At 36.1% G+C, this 21,133-nt stretch overlaps 1 protein-coding gene across 1 annotated transcript; it reads right to left on the bottom strand.

Annotated features, from left to right (window-relative positions):
* Nucleotides 1–396: 396 nt before the first annotated feature.
* On the bottom strand, nucleotides 397–20,375 carry LOC126779611 (aldo-keto reductase family 1 member B1-like). The gene is made up of 7 exons (XM_050503758.1): nucleotides 20,268–20,375; nucleotides 13,902–14,044; nucleotides 6,127–6,268; nucleotides 4,110–4,304; nucleotides 2,984–3,183; nucleotides 1,335–1,490; nucleotides 397–937 (listed from the first exon to the last, which is right to left on the bottom strand). Exons 1-7 carry the CDS (start codon nucleotides 20,337–20,339, stop codon nucleotides 898–900), a joined length of 948 nt encoding a protein of 315 aa, XP_050359715.1. The 5' UTR covers nucleotides 20,340–20,375; the 3' UTR covers nucleotides 397–897.
* Nucleotides 20,376–21,133: the final 758 nt, after the last annotated feature.

The following is a 21,133-nucleotide window of genomic DNA, read 5'->3' as shown; positions in this document are numbered from 1 at the left end:
GGTGTGTATACAAAGACTAGACTAATATTAACAATAATATACAATCCTTTTGAGAAAAAAAATTGAGTAATAATAACACAAAGATACGGCTTAATATTTTTATTAAAGCATCAATTTATTAAATAGTTATAAAAAATAAAATTACTATAAACTACATTTTATTTTAGTTTCTGGTTATTTCAGAATATATTATTAATCAACATTTTTGTTGTAAAAATTGCGCCATTTTCAAATCTTACACGTAACGTAATTTATAGTGACATTTATTTTTTTAAATAATTCAATTCAATGTTTCGTAAAACAGATTAAGTTATGGTAATTATGAAAAAAATAGAACATTTTATTGAATATACTACTATAATTAATAAAGTTTTAACTAAATTTAAATACAGAACAGATTATAAACCAATTTATTGTGTCAAAAATAGCGCCATTTTTAAATCTTACAAGTTATAAAAATACTGATATATTTTTTTAAATGCGCAAACAATAGAAGCTTATGTAAATAAGTAAATACATAATATCTACAAGGTGCTTTGTTGATTTAGGCTTAGTGCTTCAAACGTGATTCTCTTTCTCCTTTAACGAATTTTAAATAATGCGTGAAAAAAATTAAGAATCTGTTGGTTTGATCTGAAAACTGAAGAAAATTAAATTCACGTTTTTCACGTCGATATTCTATACTAAAACCGTGTGAAACTGCAAAATGCAGAGAGGTACTTATTTAATAATATTAATTACTAAAACCATTTCGGAATGTGCTGCATCTTCTAGTATAAGTTTAATAGTTTTCTTCAGTTAGGCATTACCAAAAAACAACCAATTTATTAGTTTTAATGTGAAAGTAACTTTCAATTTGTATTTTTTCTTTTATTTATATGTGATATAATGCTTATGTTAATATTCATCCGCGAACGGATAATCTGGGTGATGAAAACTGTAACAAAGAAAAAAAAATGTTTTTAATAAACAATCAATCATCAAAATATATACACTATAGATCAACCTCAGTGTGTATATCATATATTTTTTAATATATTTTAATGAGCCTATACCATAAGCATACAGCGCTTGCGTTACGAAAGAAACTTCGAGCTATAAGGAGTTTTCGTTCAAAGTTTTTTTAGGAATATGTCAAATCTTTAAAAATTAGTAAATTGTCTATGACAGGTAGCCACAATGCTACGTGGCAGATGTAATAAATGACATAAACAAAGACTAAAGACAAATAATAAAGCAAGCAAGTTTGTCCGGATAAGAATCGGAGTTTGATTTACGAGATCCCCTGGGCTATCTCATTATGAACAAAATAGTTTAAAACACATAATACTTACTCGCTCATAGTGCACAGTCTGCCGTTACATTCCAAGGTGCCGATCTTCTCGATGTCCTCGGGAGACAGCTGGAAGTCGAACACGTCGAAGTTCTGAATGATTCGACTCTTGGTTACTGACTTCGGGATCACAATCAGGTTGCGGTCTATAGCGTATCTGTGGCGAAACGTTATTTTTATTTATCCTTCTGTTGATAATTGTCTCTGGTTTTTTATATTGAGACATGTATGCTCTGTGCTCGTTACCTGCAAAATATTCTACCAATTTCAGATTTGATGAAGATGAGTATTTATATTATTTTCATAGCGGTTTTGTCTAAATATTTTGACATTTTAAGAGCGATATTTTGTAGATTCGTCTGCACTGTAAAAGTATTAATGTGTATGTCAAGAAATTTTGAGTTCTTACTGAAGTTCTTAAAGCTAGACTCTTATAACCTTCGCCATCGTCTAGCTCGACAAAACAATGAGAGATTTATAATAAGTCATGTTAAAAAACTGAATTAAGCAAGTATTGAGAGTTTCTGGGAAGCCGAAAATTAAGGATGTTAGAAATATTTGTCAAAACTATAAAAAATACTAAAAATTTTCTATGATATCATCTTGACTTCTTTCATAAGATCATAAAAGTATTGACAGTCCCATCTCAGTCTGCGTGTGCGCACTATGTCAGTTGACTGAGTGACAATTATTACATTAATAGTATATAGGAGTATATACAAAGACTTATAATAAAAATAATATAAAGGATTATATGTTTTGTTATACAAGAAAAAGAGCAAACACCTATCGGTCCAACTTTCGCTAAAATAATCTAGATGACACCATAGATACAAACAAATGTTTCATCTAAATCGGTCAAGGCGTTTAGTAGGAAAAAATTTACGAATACACGCACACCGGTATTTTTATATTTATTATAACGAAGCTTACGGCTTCGTGAATAAAACAGGTGTTAAATTTTAATAAAGTCGTCGAAGTTGAAGAATTTTATTGTTTCATTAAAGTTTAATAATGAACTTGTTGAAGTACTATTTGTGGGCTTAGCGGCTTTTATAGTAAAGTTATGTTTGTATCAAAGTTGATAGATAAGGCCATAAATATGTAGTGTTGTTGATAATCTTTTATTAAATATTAAAAGTAACGGTTTTGTTTACTTTGTCAGTGTTGCCAACTTATACGTATTCAAATTATAAAAAAAAATTAAGGCTATGTTAGATAAATAGCGTATTGCCTTCAATAAATAATTCGTGGGTGTTGTGAAGTGAGTACTTATAGAATAGCATTGCTGATCAGTAGTTTACATTAGCCAATCCACATATATCCTAGTCCTATATAGTGTAATTGACAGTTAATTACAGATAATATATATATTTAAAAGAATAACCGTCTGACTGACATACCAACGAACAGCCCAAGCTACTGGGGCTAAGCGCCATGAGTGCATACCGGTTTCTTTTACATATACAGTAAGGGCATGAAAGTTTGTATGAAAATTCTTAATTTTTGTAGAAAGAGCTATGGAAATTAGCGATACTGTTTTTATTTAAAAGCGTGTAGCCGAACGTAAAAAGTTAGTTTAAATATTAATTGGTACTTTTTCTGATATTACACATAGATGGAAACAGATTATATATATAAAAATCTCACCTGATAAGGACTTGAGGAGCAGTCTTGTTGTATTTATCAGCTATCGCCTTCAGTAGAGGGTCCTCCAAGAGTTGAGGGTCACTAGGCTTTGCCCAGGGTCTGTCCGGAGATCCTAGCGGCGAGTACGCAGTGATCGTGATTCCAAGAGAACGACAGTAATTAATAAGCTTCTCTTGATTCAGATAGGGATGAACTTCGATCTAGTTGATAAGAAATTATTTGAAAATAAGTTCCAGAACTTTCCATTACACCTGATTGAAATACTCGTAAATATACATTCAATTTTAGATTCAATGGCTGGTGGTCCATCGATTATTCTTATAGTACATGAAAAACTATTAACTTGTAACTTGTTTTGCCTACAGAAGGTTAAGTTGGAGCTTGTAAAGTATATAAGCGTCATTGGCGACTCCTCTCTCGAAGAGAAGAAAGAGAAGATTTGGAGCTGATTCCACGGTGTTCCAAGTATTGATGTTGGATACACATAGCGTAGATTTTTATTTGATACACGTAAGTTTCCTCACGGCGTTTACCGTCACCGTTGAGATGAATTGTAAACATCAATCAGCTCTTGAAGATTCACCGGTGTTCGAACGGGTTTGAATATTCTATCATCGGGTTATATTCTTTTTTTTTTGTATAGAATAGGAAAGCGGACGAGCATATTGGCCACCTGATGGTAAGTGGTCACTAACGCCCATAGATATTGGCATTGTAAGAAATGTTAACCATCGCTTACATTACCAATGCGCCACCAACCTTGGTAACTAAGATGATATATCCCTTGTGCCTATAATTACACTGGCTCACTCACCGTTCAAACCGAAACAACAATACCAAGTACTGCTGTTTTGCGGTAGAATATCTGATGAGTCGGTGGTACCTACCCAGACGTGCTTGCACAAAGCTCTACCACTAGTAAATGATCACGGCTTACTTGAATAATTATAATATTAGGCAAATAAAAGTTTGTTGCAATAGATTGCAAACGTAGCGTATGATGCCCTCCAGCTAGGTGAAGTGACGATATACGCAAAGTGGCGTGCCATTGGAAAGACTTATGTCCAACAGTGGGACACAAAGGGTTGATTATGATGATGACGACTAAGAGAAAAAGTTTAATAACCTGTAAAACTGCTGGTTTAATCCTGGCGGCTTCCATCAGCCTGTCAATCTGTTTCTTGTTGAAGTTAGATATACCAATGCTCTTGGTCAGGCCGATGTCGACGAGCGTCTCCATAGCCTTCCAAGTGTTGACATAGTCCACGGGGGATGGAATTACCTTGCCTGCGTCGTCAATTGGAAACAGTTCACCGTCTTCCTGTGAATAGTAGAGGAATTATTGTAAGATTAAACAATTATAGTGATAGTCGCGGACATACTTTAAAAATAAAATGCACGAGTGTGTCCTCTTTTTTTCTTATCATTTATAAGTCGTTTGACCGTTGACTTGCCTGATGTAAAGCATCGACACGGTCTAGGATATAATCCCTAGAAAAAACCTGTTTAGTTTGGATATGAAGACACCAACGTTGTACTTATCAAGAAATACGGGCTCGGGCAAAGTTTTCCACAGTTTTGCAGTGAGAATGTTAAATGTAAAATGATAGCTGCACTTTCTATTGTTCTCCTATGTTCTTATCCGATGGACGGCAATCTGACACGGCCTAACTATTCGATACTGCCAAATACCGGATAACTTTTACTGGCCTGAAGCAGTCGCCGCCGCCGCCGTAACAGCCTGTGAATGTCCCACTGCTGGGCTAAAGGCCTCCTCTCCTCTTTTTGAGGAGAAGGTTTGGAGCTTATTCCACCACGCTGCTCCAATGCGGGTTGGTAGAATTCACATGTGGCAGAATTTCAGTGAAATTAGACACATGCAGGTTTCCTCACGATGTTTTCCTTCACCGTAAAGCACGAGATGAATTATAATCACAAATTAAGCATATGAAAATTCAGTGGTGCTTGCCCGGGTTTGAACCCACGATCATCGGTTAAGATTCACGCGTTCTTACCACAGGGCCATCTCGGATCCCATCTCAGCATACACGTATCAAAATATAATAATCAAATAATAAATAATCGATTTTTACTTTAAAATATATCTGATAGCTTACATATTTATAGATTTGTTTAGCAAATATTTGAGAGCTTTTCACTGTTTTCTCTCTGGCTGTCATCATTGATTTGATATTCGAAAGAGAAAGACAAAGAATTGTTTATAAAATTATTGTATGTATATATATTTGTCACATCCAGCTTATAGTGGCCGTCAACAACGCACAAACGTCATAGTTACTGGTGGTAGGGCTTTGTGCAAGCTCGTCTGGGTAGGTACCACCCACTCATCAGATATTCTACCGCAAAATAGCAGTATTTGATATTGTTGTGTTCCGGTTTTAAGGGTGAAAGATCCAGTATAATTACAGGCACAAGGGACATAACATCTTAGTTCCCAAGGTTGGTGGCGCATTGGTGATGTAAGCGATGGTCAACATTTCTTACAATACCAATGTCTATGGGCGTTGGTGACCACTTACCATCAGGTGGCCATATGCTCGTCTGCCTTCCTATTCTATAAAAAAAACAGCTGTACTTAGTATTGTTGTGTTCCAGTTTTAAGGGTGAGTGAGCCAAGGACATAACATCTTAGTTCCCAAGGTTGGTGGCGCATTGGGGATGGAAGCGATGGTTAAAATTTCTTACAATGCCAATGTCTATGGGCGTTGGGGACTTGCCATCAGGTGGACCATATGCTCCTCAGCCTTCCTTAATATTAAAAAGAACACAAGACTAGGAACTGTACTATGTATTGTAGAACTGTGAATATTACATTTCTGTTCGTTGAGTTAAAGTACGTATGTTGTAAAGTTTATTTCCCGCCCGGATCCTCGCTATAGCCCACAATGAGTAACCGTGAGGAAAACGATTCTCCGATATATATATCTTAATACTAATAGGACTTTTTATACGTATTTATTTTTACCGTACAGTATTAGGGCAGCTGGCATAGGCCCTACTCACACAAAGCTGGCGTCTGTATATAATTAAAGAAATTAAAATTATTCCATAGACAATTACTATTTTTTTTTACTACTTAACATTTTTAACACTTTTTTTTCTTTGTTAACTTAATAACATACCTTGAAAGCTTGAGGCCAGTGAATCAGGTACAAGTCCAAATACTCCAGGCAGAGGTCCTGCAGGGTTGTCCTCAGCGCTCCCTCCACGAGGTCCGGACGGTGGAAGGTGCACCATAATTTAGATGTGATGAAGATATCTTCCCTGATATATAAATAAGTTTATCACACAACAACGTACTAACATAATAGATTAAAGTCCAATTACTATATTCTAGAAATGAATCCTTTTACGGATAGTAGAATTGTCTACGAGGCACGTAGTTCAAGTGCTACCATTCGCTTGAAACTTACGTAATAGAAGGCTACGAGTTACGATATTCGGTATTTGGTTAGAACCCGAATATATATTATTCAACAACATTATTTTTTATTATACGACGCAAAAAGAAAGGTTATGGCTTTAGCCTTCTTACGTTAATATGTTCATCTGTTACCTAGTAGCTCCTAAGCTACGTTTAATATTTGACAACAATTTGTGTCGCCGTAGTGTCCCACTCGTCGTTGGATATTTGTGGTGATATAAAGTCCAAAGCAAAAGAAAAGATAAAAGTGACAAATTTATCGAATTTGATTAGAATGATTTTAATTCAAAAAACATAATTGTTATTTATATACACACTTATACCTATGTATCTTTATATATTTTTAAATCATTTTTCCGATCTACCCTCTCTATTGTTTGTTGACGGCATTATGGCAACATATACATTTGAACACGTTTTCGACCGCGTTTTTGGGTGGCTTATGTCCTAAAATACGGCCCCAGGGGTGTTGGTTGGTGGCAAGGTATTAGGTTTAAAATTATCCGTCTTTTCTTGAATTTTCATTTTCCTACATACCAAATTTTCAAAATCTGTTCGTCGTCGTTCGTTTAGCCATGAAAGCGCAACAGACAGACAGAGTTGCTTTAACATTTATTTTATTAGTATACATGTGCATATGGCGGTGGTGACCACTTACCATAATGTGCCCATTCGCAAGTACTTGCAAAAAGGCAGACGTTGTACGTTCGCTGTGCTCAAAATCCGTTCAGGAAAACGACATAATATTCTGGGACATTATTCACACACGGCCATCTGATTCCAAATTAAGCAAAGCTCGTGCTATGGAAACCAGACAACTAATATACTACTTTTCATTTGTAAATACATTCTTATATAGATAATTACACCCAGACTCAGGACAAACAGACATGTTCATGCACAGAAATGTCTGTTCTGAGTGGGAATCTAACCCACAACCTTCGGCGTGAAAGGCCTACCAACCACGCCGACCGGCTCGTCGACATCAATCGGCCATCAACACTATCACATACAAATCGCGTATAAATATAGTTTTAAAACGAAAGACGCTGTATTATTGTTACTATTTGTCTATTGTCTTGTTTAATTCATCTATATATATTTACGTATTAATTGTTGCTAATTTAACTGGCAAAGACCTTACTCACACGCATCCTCGAGGCGGACTATATTAATTATGAAATATTTCGGGATCATAGACAATTTTAGTACTTTTTATAGCTTTGACACATTCCTAACAGACACTAGTTCATCACGGTCGAAGGTACTAACGTCTTATCACTAATGAGTGATCGGATGAACTTCAGGCAAGGTTACGTCATATTATTTGATTGTCTTGTGTTTTATAGATTATATAAAGCAGTCAAAAACGGAAAGCTATAAAGATTTTATGGTGAGACGTGAGTTTGATACGATCGATCAATTGTCATTGTATAACCAGCTGCAGTGTCAGACTACGTACGGGCAAAATTCGAACCCTTGATATTTTTAAAAAAACTAAATCTGTTTATCAAAAAAAAACTAAATCTGTTTATCAGCAACTAGGCCATCCACAGACTATACGATTTTTGATTTTGTTTAAGACGTTATAAATGGTGGTCAATTTGTATGTGCTATCGATTTCGACTAAATCTGATTACGACTCGACTCGATCTCGACTGAATCTGAGTAGTGGAATTACGAATACACGCATTTTTATATGTAAATGATTAATTTTATATGTAAAAAATTAAATAAAATATAATGATTATTATATTTTTAGACGACTGTACAAAAAGGGAGTGTAATATTTTCAGTGTTTGTTTGTATGTAATGTATGTAAGTTTATTTTATCAATATGTTACATCATTAAAAAGTACTAAATTGTCTATGGTTTTATCCTAATATCTTTGATTGAAATGAATTAATGAAATTAAACTAATGTCACCCTATAAATCCAAATCGGATTAAAAATTTGAAAGTTACGATGGAATAAGGAAACTATTTTACTGTCACTATTTGTCCCTTTTTTTGTTTATTTAACTAATTCCTATTATCTTGTTAATTGTTAAGAGTTATCTGGCATAGACCAACTCACACGTAGCCTTATTTATTAGTCAATAATAATTATTCAAAGACATTTACTGGTGGTAGGGCTTTGTACAAGCTCGTCTGGGTAGGTACCACCCACTCATCAGATATTCTACCGCAAACAGCAGTACTTGGCATTGTTGTCTCGGTTTGAAGGGTGAGTTGGTGGCGCATTGGTGATGTTAATATTTCTTACAATGCTAATGTCTGTGGGCATTGGTGACCACTTACCATAGGGTGGCCCATAGGCTCGTCCATCTACCTATATTATAAGAAAATAAAAAATAAGATGGTACCATAGACAATTTACTAGTTATTAATTATTTATTTGACATATTCCTGATATGTGGGTATCTATTTATTTGATTCAGTTTTTTTTTTTATTAAAATGATGTTAGACTATAACAATATAATAAACAGTTTAAAAAAATGTATTTGTCAATTTTATATTTTTGTTAAATTAAATTATATTTTATTTTATTTTTACATTGAACAAACGATAAATAAGTGTGTTTTGAATTGGAGGGCGTTAGTAGCTACGACACAGTTGAATACAATTTTAGTTACTTATATATTGTTTGATATGTATTAATTATTTTAATTGTATATAGCACTATAAATATCATTTCTACATTCTGCAGGTTCCAGAGCGGAGTTAGGTATTTTGTTCAGTGTGTTTTAATTTTTTTTTAATAATAATTATAGTTATTTAAATCTTATATACTTTTACATGATTTCGATAATCTACATGACTTTAAGCTTACGATAAAATTAGATAAAAAAACAGGCAGATATAGGGACTGCTAATAGAAGTGAAAACTTGAAACTATTAAATATATTTGTTCAATTTCCACTTCTATTGGCACTTCAAGTAATAGTTCTATCCCTTTTTATTACATAGCATTTTATTCATCAAAATACACACTGTATGTCGCAAACTCGGTACAAAATATTAATACAGCTTAATTTAAATAAATATTACTTAAAATACATTATTATTTGTATATCCGATAGTCTTGACATAAATTTTAATAATTTTTATCCTAATTAATTTCTAGAATGCTTAAATTGTTTGTACTTTCAACGATTTCATTATATTAACATTAGCATGTCTGTGACGCGAAGCCACGAGTCTATCCTAAACGATAACTATCGCAACGCACCAAAAGTAATTTTCACTTCCAAAAACTAAACACACATTACACGAGGACATGAATCACTCTGTTTGCGATTAAAAATGGTTAGATTAGTAAATACGTCTAACAATGCGTAGCCATCCGTCATCGTGATGACAACACCTGATAAATAAGATCGCTGACGTTGTTTTACTAAGAAATCAAATTTTTAAGAGAGTAAGACATTACGACAATGTTTGAAGACGAAAGTCTTCAACCAATGCGTCTTACCTGCCATGACATACGGTGCCGAAACGTGGACGCTAACTGCGGGACTAGTCCACAAATTCAAAGTCGCTCAGCGTGCTATGGAGCGAGCTATGCTCGGAGTATCTTTGAAGGATAAGATCAGAAATGAGATTATCCGGAAAAGAACCGGAGTCACCGACATAGCTTGCAAAATTAGCAGGCTGAAGTGGCAGTGGGCTGGTCACGTATGTCGTAGGACCGATGGCCGTTGGAGCAGACGAGTCCTAGAGTGGAGACCGCGAATCGGCAAGCGCAGCGTAGGGCGCCCTCCAGCCAGGTGGACCGACGACCTTAAGAAGGTGGCGGGCACCAACTGGATGCGGAAGGCGGAGGACAGGGAGCTTTGGCGCACCTTGGGAGAGGCCTATGTTCAGCAGTGGACAACGATTGGCTGTTGATTGATTGATTTGAAGACATTACGACGACCTTACAATATACAAACAGTCGCTAACGTTTATCAAAAATATCGATCAACCTCGGAATGAGAGATGCTGTAAAATCTATCTCAAAAGCGGTTGGGCTCATGAAAAGATATTAAAAATAAAGTTTGCCGCATAATTTATCTTCTTTTTTTGTTCTAGCTAATCGCACGGTAATAAGGAAAATGTATTTTGTATAGGATTTGCGTAAAATCCGTTCTCAGCGAGTCTCTACGTCTAAGTTTCTAATAAGGGTACCTGTTATATATATAGTATATATAGAGGCAGATGGAGTGGGAGTAATCATAAACGCAAAATACATTAATACACCCGTTAACTTAGTACCAAAATCAAACCGAACCATGTTACTTCAAATAGAAGCCAAGCCAAGAAATATCAACATTCTTCAAGTGTATGCTCTCACTACAGATGGGTCTGATCAAGAATTTTTTATAAAGAAATAGAAGATCTGCTCCAAATGATAAAAAATCACGAAATAAATCTAGTGATTGGCGATTTTAATGCTAAAGTAGGGAAAGGAGAAGTGCCAAAAGTAGCCGGGAAGTTCGGACTTGGAGAAAGGAATGAGAGAGGAGATGCCTTTGTACAATTCTGCCAAGAGAGTGTTCTTTTGCTATCATAAACACTTATTTTCAATTACCACCAAGGAGGTTGTATACATGGACGTCACTTAAGCATACCCCTCAGCAAATTATAAGAAATCAGATAGATTACATCCTGATCAATAATCGCTTTCGTAATTGTGTCAAAAGTGCTAAGACCTATCCTGGGGCTGATATAAGATCTGACCATAATCCAGTTATAGCGACAATATCATGTAGACTCAAACAACTAAAGAAGAGAACACAGTACCACGCAATAGACGTGAGGAAACAAAGAACTTAACATCCAAGATAAAGTGGCGAAAGAAATAAACGAGTGAGCAGCAGATGAGAAACCTGGGATAATGCGTACGGTGGAGGAAGAGTGGTGTTCAATGAAGAACAAAATATTAAACATCAATAAGACACACTTGAAAAGAGATTGGATTCCTAAGCAGAGTTGGATGACAGAAAAAAAATATGATCTTATCGAAGAAAGGAGAATCTACAAGAATTCCGACAATAGCAAGTATACTGAGATTGATAAGAAAATTCGGCGTGAAGTTCGTTATGCTGGAGATGCTTGGTATCAGTGCAAGTGTGATTTTGTGGAGGACCTTTATGCTAAACATGATGCATTTAACCTGCATAAGGAAATAAAATCTTTGGTAGGACACAAAAAGACCACTCACCAACTTACGGATGAAAATAATATTCCCATATTAGATATATCAGGAAAAAAACACCTATGAGAACAATACATTTCATCAATGTTTGCCGACGATTTTCGAAGCATAGCGGTAAATTGTGATCCAAATGAGGGATTATCCTATCTTGAAAAATGAAGTTACAAACGCTCTTAAAAAAGCTAAAACGGGAAAATCAACCGGACCGGATAATGTTCCCATAGAGGTACTCAAACTTATCAAAGACGAAAATATTGACTTCCTGGTTAAATTCTTTAACTTGGTATACGACTCTGGCCACTTACCCAAAGACTGGTTAACCTCAACTTTTATTACGCTTCCTAAGAAGACCAACGCAAGAAGGTGCGAAGAGTTTCGAACGATTAGCCTTATGAGCCAAGTATTGAAACTATTTCTGAATATCATCCACGAGCGAATAAGAGCTAAATGCGACGAACATCTGGCAGATAGTCAGTTTGGTTTTCGAATAGGAGTGGGCACGAGAGAGGCTCTTTTTGCAATGCAGGTTCTCGTACAAAAATGCAGAGACTTGCAACAAGACGTTTTCCTTTGTTTCATCGATTGCGAAAAAGCCTTTGATAGAGTACTGCACGACCGTCTAATTGCAATATTACATGATATCGGCTTAGATGACAAAGATGTACGTATTATCCAGAATCTGTATTGGAACCAGAAGGCTACTGTACGAGTTAACAATAAGGAGACTGATGAGGTAGAAATAAAGAGAGGAGTCCGACAGGGCTGTATATTATCACCCACGCTATTTAATTTGTTCTCGGAACAAATAATAGCAGAAGCAATTGAAGGCCAAGAATGTGGAGTCAAAATAAATGGCCGGTATATTAACAACATCAGATACGCTGACGATACAGTCCTAATAGCATCATCTCCTGAAGAGCTGCAATTAATTATGAGCCATGTTAATGAGTGCAGTGAAAACGCTGGTCTGAGGATGAACCTATCAAAAACGAAGATCATGGTGTTATCTAAACATAGCTTCGATGACATTGCTATCATTGTAGCAGGCCAAAAAATTGAGAGGGTGCGCAAGTACAAATATCTGGGGACATGGGTTAATGACACCTGGAGCTGTGAACAGGAGGTAAAGACTCGCATCAAAATAGCTCGAAGTGCCTTCTGCACGTTGAAAAAAGTACTCTGCAATCGCAGACTTAAGATCCCTGTGCGCATAGGACTCCTACATTGTTACATCTGGCCTATACTTCTTTACGGATGCGAGGCGTGGATAATTAAAGAACACTTCAAAAGAAGCTTTCGAGATGTGGGCTTATAGACGTATGTTGGCCATTAGTTGGACTCAAAAGGTCTCGAACGTGGAAGTTCTGCGACGCGTCAACCAAAAACGGCAACTTTTGGAGACTGTCAAGAAGAGAAAAGTTGCATATCTCGGACACGTGCTAAGGCATGAAAGATATGAACTTTTGCAACTGATTATGATGGGAAAAGTTGCCGGAAGGAGAGCTGTTGGGCGCAGAAAAAAGTCTTGGCTGTGCAACATCCGTGAATGGAAGGGAATCGCGAGTGCTGCCGAACTTTTTCGCCTCGCGAAGAACAAGAAGGAGTATTTAAAACTGACTGCCAACTATATATAATTTTTTAAGAGACAACTTTTTAGACACAACTTATCTTAAGTTGATTAGCTTAATATAAGATAACTTTTAGTATAGTCAAATATTCATTCGCGTAGACATTTAAATCTTGCCAGTTACGTCACACATACTCGACTATATTCTTACGCAAATATTGGATTATTGTATATCAGTTGTATTAAGCAAAGAAAATGAAATCGAATTGAACAACTTCCATCGTGAGGCACTGGAATAATTCGGTGTAATATAAGTGTGTCATCCACCCAAGCCCCTTTTTCCCATTGGGCACTCTGGGTACGTGCCCAGGGCCTTAGATAGGGGTCCTTTCGTCCCTGCGAGATTACAAATCGATAACCCATACTTATTACTGAAAAAAACTTTCAAAGCCACGGTCATATTGTCCGAATATGCCCAGAGCCTCCAATAGGTTAAAGACGGCCTAGCGTCCACCGTTAATTCTATTGTACGATTCATTTTGTGGTAGGTATAAGTATATATAATTAATTAAAACGATTACGCAAGAAATTACACTTGATCGAATTTTATGAATGCTTATCTACAAATATCAGAAAGAAAAAAATACGACCTGCTTGATATGTATATTCAAAGCAACAAATAAATAGAAGTCTAATAAAACTTACCGCTTAATAACACCTTCTTCAAACTTCGCTTTTAAAGCCTCACCGACTTCCTTTTCATTACCGTAAATATGGGCGCAGTCAATATGTCTGTAACCGGCGTCGATCGCGTCTTTAACTGCTTGCGTCACTTCACCGGCCTTGGACTACATGAAAAGGAAATACAATTTATAACATTTAGGAGCAGTTTGTACTAGATTAGCCTGGCGACGTTGTCGACTACTCAGTCGCACTTTACAAACCCATAGGCCAATTAGGCCGTGAACAAACAATTAAAACCGTTCCGTAATAGCCTGTGAATGTCCCACTGCTGGGCTAAAGGCCTCCTCTCCCTCCCCATTTGTATTCCAGATATGTGGCAGAATTTCAGTGAAATTAGACACATGGTGCTTGCCCGGGTTTTAACCCACGATCATCGGTTAAGATTCACGCATTCTTACCACTGGGCCATCTCGGCTTATACAATTAAATTAAGTGTAACAATTAAAACATTACACTAATAATATACAATTTTAATAAACTAGCATTTAAATGATAGGCGCCATGATATTGAACAAACTCGTATTGTATTGTTTTCCTGTTTAATTCCTACATAAACACAAGGTCACAAGATGAATTATAAACACATATAAAGCATATGAAAATTCAAAAGTGCTTGTTAAGCTTGAACTTTTTTTTTTATATGCGCCGGGTGGCAAATGACTCTACTCCACCTGATGGTAAGTGGTAGTAGAGTCCAAACGCGACGACGGCCAGTACAATCGGGAAGAATGTTCTGTACTAGCCGTCCCCGCCTTGCCGGCCCGCAAGATGCCTCTTCACGCCTCATTTGAAGGAACCCGGGTTGTAAGAGGAGGGGAACACGTGAGCTGGTAAGGAATTCCATTTTTTGGTAGTGCGACAAAGAAAGGAGTTGCCAAATTTCTTTGTGCGCGATGGAATTGATGTCACAGTTAGGCGGTGACATCGAGAACCAGCTCGCGTGGACTTAAGAAGGAAGGGGGAAGCAGGAATTAGAGAGAATAATTCCTCAGAGCACTCGCCGTGATACAGTCGATAGAAAGCGCTCAGTGCTGCTATCTCGCGACGCAATTGTAAAGGTTCAAGGGTGTTTGTGACCTTTACGTCGCCAATAATGCGTACTGCACGTCGCTGCAACCGGTCCAAGGCCTCCAGTAGGAACTTAAATGGAAATCTTCAATAAAAGAGACAGAAGTCCAAACGTGAAACTTAGATGCAAAAGTTTCATGTTCACGACCTTGAAAATTTAAAATTTGACGACGTAATCGTTTGCAATCCGATACAGATAATAATTTACGTTTTGCAGAATGACATTCACTATATTTTTTGTTATCTTATCGATGTTATCATAAATAAAAACTATTTTAAACACTAACTTTAGTGATAAAAACAAATTATCTGACGGGATTTATCTTTTATTTTCTTCAATTATATAATCCATGAATATTACATATTCACAAATTATCTTATTGAAGGAGATAAATAATACCTGTTGGTTAGTTTTTATGTAGGATAAAGAAAGTTACTTTGAAAATAATCATTTAACGAATCTATCGCAGGATAAGGGTAACGTAGCTATACCCTATTCTAATCGGAGTAGGAGTAAAGGTGGACTAACCATAGATTTATAAATTGCATGCGTTTTTCTAATTGCTTTGCTGTATTACGCAATATAAACAGTTCTTGATTAATTTACCTTTATTTATAATTCAACACTATTCCACTTAACTAGTTATAACCACATTAATTTAACTTTCAAAGTTCCGATAACAACTTCGCGGACATTGAAAACGCAATTTTTTCGCGAATCCATAGTGAATATCATATATTATTCAAGATATCCACCAATGATATCGCGTCAATTGATATCGGTGACCAATGATATCGGTGTCAAAGTTGCTTATTTGGGTTTACTCATCTTTTGCTTGGAAAAGGCTACAGGTGGTTAAGGGTCCGTTCACACAGACCGGCTCGGAGAGGAGAGCAGATTTTTATCACGTTGGAAACAGTGTTTTGAGTGATTGTAGTAAAGTTTATTTTTGCATTTGCACCTTTTTTGTCATTAAAAATGCCTGAACGCGCTTCGTGTGAAGTAATAAAAGGAGCCGACCGGCTCCGCTTGCGTGCTCTTTCTCGCTCGCACCCGCTTTCAGATCTCTTCCAGCCGGTCGATGTGAAATAGTTGGCGGCTCCGCTCCGGCCAATTCCAAGCGTATACGACCCGGTCTGTGTGAAAAGAAAAAAGCAGGCCGATGCTCTCCGAGCCGGTCTGTGTGAACGGACCCTAAAGGCCCCGGTGCAGTGTTTCGTTCATCGTCCAAATACCATCAAAGTATAGAAACATTAGACAACCTTTTTTCGTTGTTTTAATATAAAAAACAATAGTCAGAAATTTGATCTATGTCATATAATGCCACTTTGGTGAGGGCCCTCCACCTGGTTCAACTTCTTGCCCATGATAGCTACGCCACTGGGTAAAGGGTTGTTTTCATTAAAATATAACGATATGAAAAATTAATAAAAATTTAGTGGATTATGTCAAAACATTTAAAAACTAGTTAATTGTTTATGGCTTAATCTTAATACCTTTGATTAGAATATTGACAGAATGTCACACGTGTGTGTAAGGTCTATGTCGCATAACTGTCAGAATTAACAAGTAAAAGTGGATAGTTAAATAAAAAAATACATATTTATATTATTATATTTTGTCAATATTTATATTTTTAGTTGATTAACAATGACAACATGGTACTATTTATGTCCTATCAACACAAAACTGTGTTCAACACTTTTCAGTATTCTTGGAATATAAGATTGCACCAAACAGCCATTAATAACTCTATCGCAACTTCTGCATTTAACACAAAATTTTTGACAGATAAACGTTAAAAAAAAAACAACGATTCAGTCATTTGTTTAGGAATTTATGAATGTTCAGGTGTGATAATTTGTTTCAATGTCAAATATAATTTACCAATTTTTGTGTAAATTGATTCGTATTACAGAAAACAACGAATAAACGAACGACCATCTATCTTACATAATAGTCAATATGAATCTGAATTGAATGATCATTTAAGTATTTTATTATAATACTTATAGCCTGAAGTATTTCCGATCGTGTTCGATTGCCGCCCCATCGGATTATGAGAGCTAGGGAATAGAGAATGCACCTGTGTTTGTGCGCACACTTGTGTACTATAATTTCTCCTGCGCAGTTGGTTAATCTCTCTTGAGGTTGGCCGCGAGGAAATTATTATTATAATTAAAGCTTCTCAAAATACAGATATTCTACCGCAAAACAGCAGTACTTGGTATTATTGTGTTCTGGTTTGATGGGTGAGTGAGCTAGTGTAATTACAGGCACAAAACATAACAACTTAGTTCCCAAGGTTGGTGGCGAATTGACGAAATAAGGGATGTATAATATTTTTTAAAATGCAAATGTATGTATATAATAATAAATAAATAAATAAGCCTTTATTCAGACACATTTTTGCTACATTTTACATTATTGAAATTATCACTCTGGTGAATTGACATCGACAACTTAGTCTGTTAGCCACATTTGGCAAAGGCCTCCTCCAATCCTTTCCATTCTATTTCATTTAGTGCGGTCCTGGTCCATGTATTCCCTGCTGTTGCTTTAATTTCATCTTCCCACCTTTGAAACGGTCTTTCGCGTTTCCTTTTAGCGTTTCTGGGATACCAGAAAACCAAAGTTTTGTTCCATTTCTCAGTACCTCTTATTATATGACCTGCCCATTTCCACTGCAAATGTATATAGGCAGTTAATATAAGTAAAAAAACAAATAACGGGCCATGTTTCCAAGACGTCTGTCTCATACTGTTGCGTGCGCTTAATTTATCACCAGATACCGTTGATTGGTTTCGTTCATACTTATGTAATAGGCAACAGTACGTAAGTTTTGACAATATGTTGTCCTCTTATTGTTTTCTACAATCTGGGGTACCACAAGGTTCTGTCAGCGTTGCTATTTTGTTTTTTTATTAATTCCGTCTCATCACTTCTTTTCTGTTACTATCATCTTTATGCCGATGATCTACAGTTATACGTAACGACACCAATTAACAACGTCGCTAATGCTATCCAAACATTAAATTCCGAAATTTATAAAATTGCAGTATGGTTTCATATGGACTTTTAATAAATCCGAGCAAATCGCAGGCTGCTATTATCAGCAGCTCCCAGCAATGGCACAAAATCAGTCCCGAATCCCATCCTTCTTAGTGGTATTGCGCTTCCACTGCTCCCAACGGTTAAACATTTGTGGTTGTAATAGATAAGTCGCTCTCTTGGGTTCCTCAAGTAGCAGAAGTGAGTCGAAAATTTTTCTCCACCATTGGCTCTCTCAGGCGTTGTAAAAAGTTTTTGCCGTATAAAATCAAACTCGCCTTGCCGACTCCGTTTATTTAAATATTTCTGAGGAACTGTTAAATAAACTAAAGCGCTTGCAGAACATGTGTAGTCGCTTCATATTTGGATTACGTAAGATCACATTTCCCAGCGTAAAACACTAAAGTGTGTACAGTTGCGTCGAAATGTACATGTCCTTTCTTCGCTTTATACCATACTCTACCATCCTCAAACTCCAACTTACCTCAAAGAGCCGTTTGTGTTTCTTGGCTCAAATACACAATCAATTTGCGCTCTAAGCAAGATCATAAATTGCTGATTCCTCTGAGTTGTACTAAAAAAATACATGGAAAAAAGCAGTCAAACCATTTGGTACCTTTCACGACGAAGGTTGTGGGTTCGATTTCCACCCAGGACAGCCATTTGTGTCCATGAACATGTCTGTTTGTTCTGAGTCTGGGTGTAATTATCTATATAAGTATGTATTTACAAAAGAAAAGTAGTATATGTAGTATATCAGTTGTCTGGTTTCCATAGTACAAGCTCTGGTTAGTTTGGGATCAGATGGCCGTGTGTGAATAATGTCCCGGTTTATTATTATTATTAAATCCCCGCCTCGAGAAATCATCAAGCTGAATACGTACACATTTTTAAGAGTTGCGTGTGTAGTTATTTATTTGTTATATAAGTATGTATCTGTTTTTATATATTTATGTATAAGAGTATGTATGTTACATATATTCATCAAATTTCCAAGTATTTAATAAATTTTTAATTATAAGTTGATCGCACACTACGCCCAATTAATGTTTCTGGCTAAAAAACAAAAAATATGTTTCTCTTCACAGAGGTTGCTTGGAAGAGATCACTGTAAGTGATAAGGCCGCCTTTGCATACTATATATATATCTGTTCTTTTATATTTTTGTAAGTAAAGGCTTAATAAATGAATAAAAACGTGTAATGAATGAACGATGAGCCATCACTCATACATAGAAGCCGTTGACAGGACCCAATTAATACATGTAAAGTACGCAGGTCGTGTGCTGTATGCATAATATTATATTCCCTTAGTACTGAAGTAGTAGTTACTGTGGGCGAATAGATTAATTGGAGAATGTTTATACCTTATTTATTAAAAAAATTAAGATAAAATCTTTATTTTAAGCTAACAGACAGCTAGCTACTAATATTAATAATATATGAGAACTATTTTGCGTCATTTTAATGACGGCATTATTGATTATTTATTCAGTAATTCCGCATGCAGTTAGCCTTCGAGAACCACGGTGTTTATTATTCACTGTGTTACAATTAGATTTATACGGTACGGTAACAGCCTGTAAATGTCCCACTGCTGGGCTAAGGTATCCTCTCCATTTTCGAGGAGAAGATTTCGAGCTTATTCCATTACGCTGCTCCAATGCGGGTTGGTGGTATACACATGTGCCAGAATTATACACATGCTGATCAGTGAAATTATACACATGCTGGTTTCCTCTTCCGAAGTTTTCCTACACCGTCAAGCACGAGATGAATTATAATCACAAATTAAGCACATGAAAAACTTCAGTGGTGCCCGGGTTTGAGCCCACGATCATCGGTTAAGATTCACGCGTTCCTACCACTGGGCCTATACTATATATAATATAAAAATTATATAAAAAATATCGTCAATATTAATCAACTAAATTCTCGATTCCTCTAATATTATTGCATTTTTATGTATAACGCATGAAAGATGCTACTCACGCTGTCTTTTTTTAAATAAGGGACAATTCTACTAACAAATGGTCCCTTTATCGCAATCGAATCGAAGCGTAATCGTTGCCGGTTATCCGTTTTCCTATTCTTTAATTTAATTACCGACTATTGCCATAAAAGCTAACAATTATGTTTAGTTTTCACACAACGGTATATGTTAACATATTATCACCCCTAGCTTCGATATAAAAACTTTTTACTCACTTTCCAAGTCCCCAAGCCGATGACAGGGCACGTGCGGCCGTTGTTGAACACGAGTTGAGGTGCTCCCGTCATTTCAAGATATACAAGTGTATCGAAGTACTTTCAGCAAAGCACTGAGCACAATTTGCGACCTTATCTTTTTTTATTTACGATATAGGTAGTTAAGGAACTGTTTCTCTAATGCGATTGTCATATTTTTTTTATTTTACTTTTTTATGTATTCGTTTCTATAATTAGATTTTAGATATTTTTATTTATTATATGATAATTTTTAACGCAATTCAATATAATATTGATGATGAACCATGATGATGATGATGTCCATGGACACCTGTAACTCCGAAGGGCTTTCAGGTGCGTTGCAGAAATACTCATGAGTTACTTACCGTGGAGTAAGATCATGGGTTCAAACCCGGGCAAGCACCACTGAATTTTCATGTGCTTAACCAGTGACTATAATTTACCTCGTGCTTGTCGGTGAAGGAAAACATCGTGAGGAAACCTGCATGTGTCTAATTTCACTGAAATTCTGCCACATGTGTATTCCACCAACTCGCATTGGAGCAGCGTGGTGGAATAAGCTCCAAAACCTTCTCCTCAAAAAGGGAGAGAAGGCCTTAGCCCAGCAATGGGACATTCACAGGCTGTTACTGGTTATGGAAGAGCGGGACCAATAACTTAGTAGGAGTATACCAATTTTCAAACTATAGTGTATGTGTATATATATATTTATATATTATTTTATACAACGTTATTCTTTTCATGTCGTAAGACGTTTTGTGAACTTTATGTAACTTTTAATTTTTTTAACTTCTTTTTCGTACAACTCCCATTTTCCCATACCTATTCACACCCACACGCAATCT

Source organism: Nymphalis io, chromosome 29 (assembly GCF_905147045.1).
Source record: "Nymphalis io chromosome 29, ilAglIoxx1.1, whole genome shotgun sequence".
Taxonomy (NCBI): Eukaryota; Metazoa; Arthropoda; class Insecta; order Lepidoptera; family Nymphalidae; genus Nymphalis; species Nymphalis io.
The sequence above is the reverse complement of the archived record's forward strand: the minus strand, read 5'-3'. Positions and strand labels throughout refer to the sequence as shown.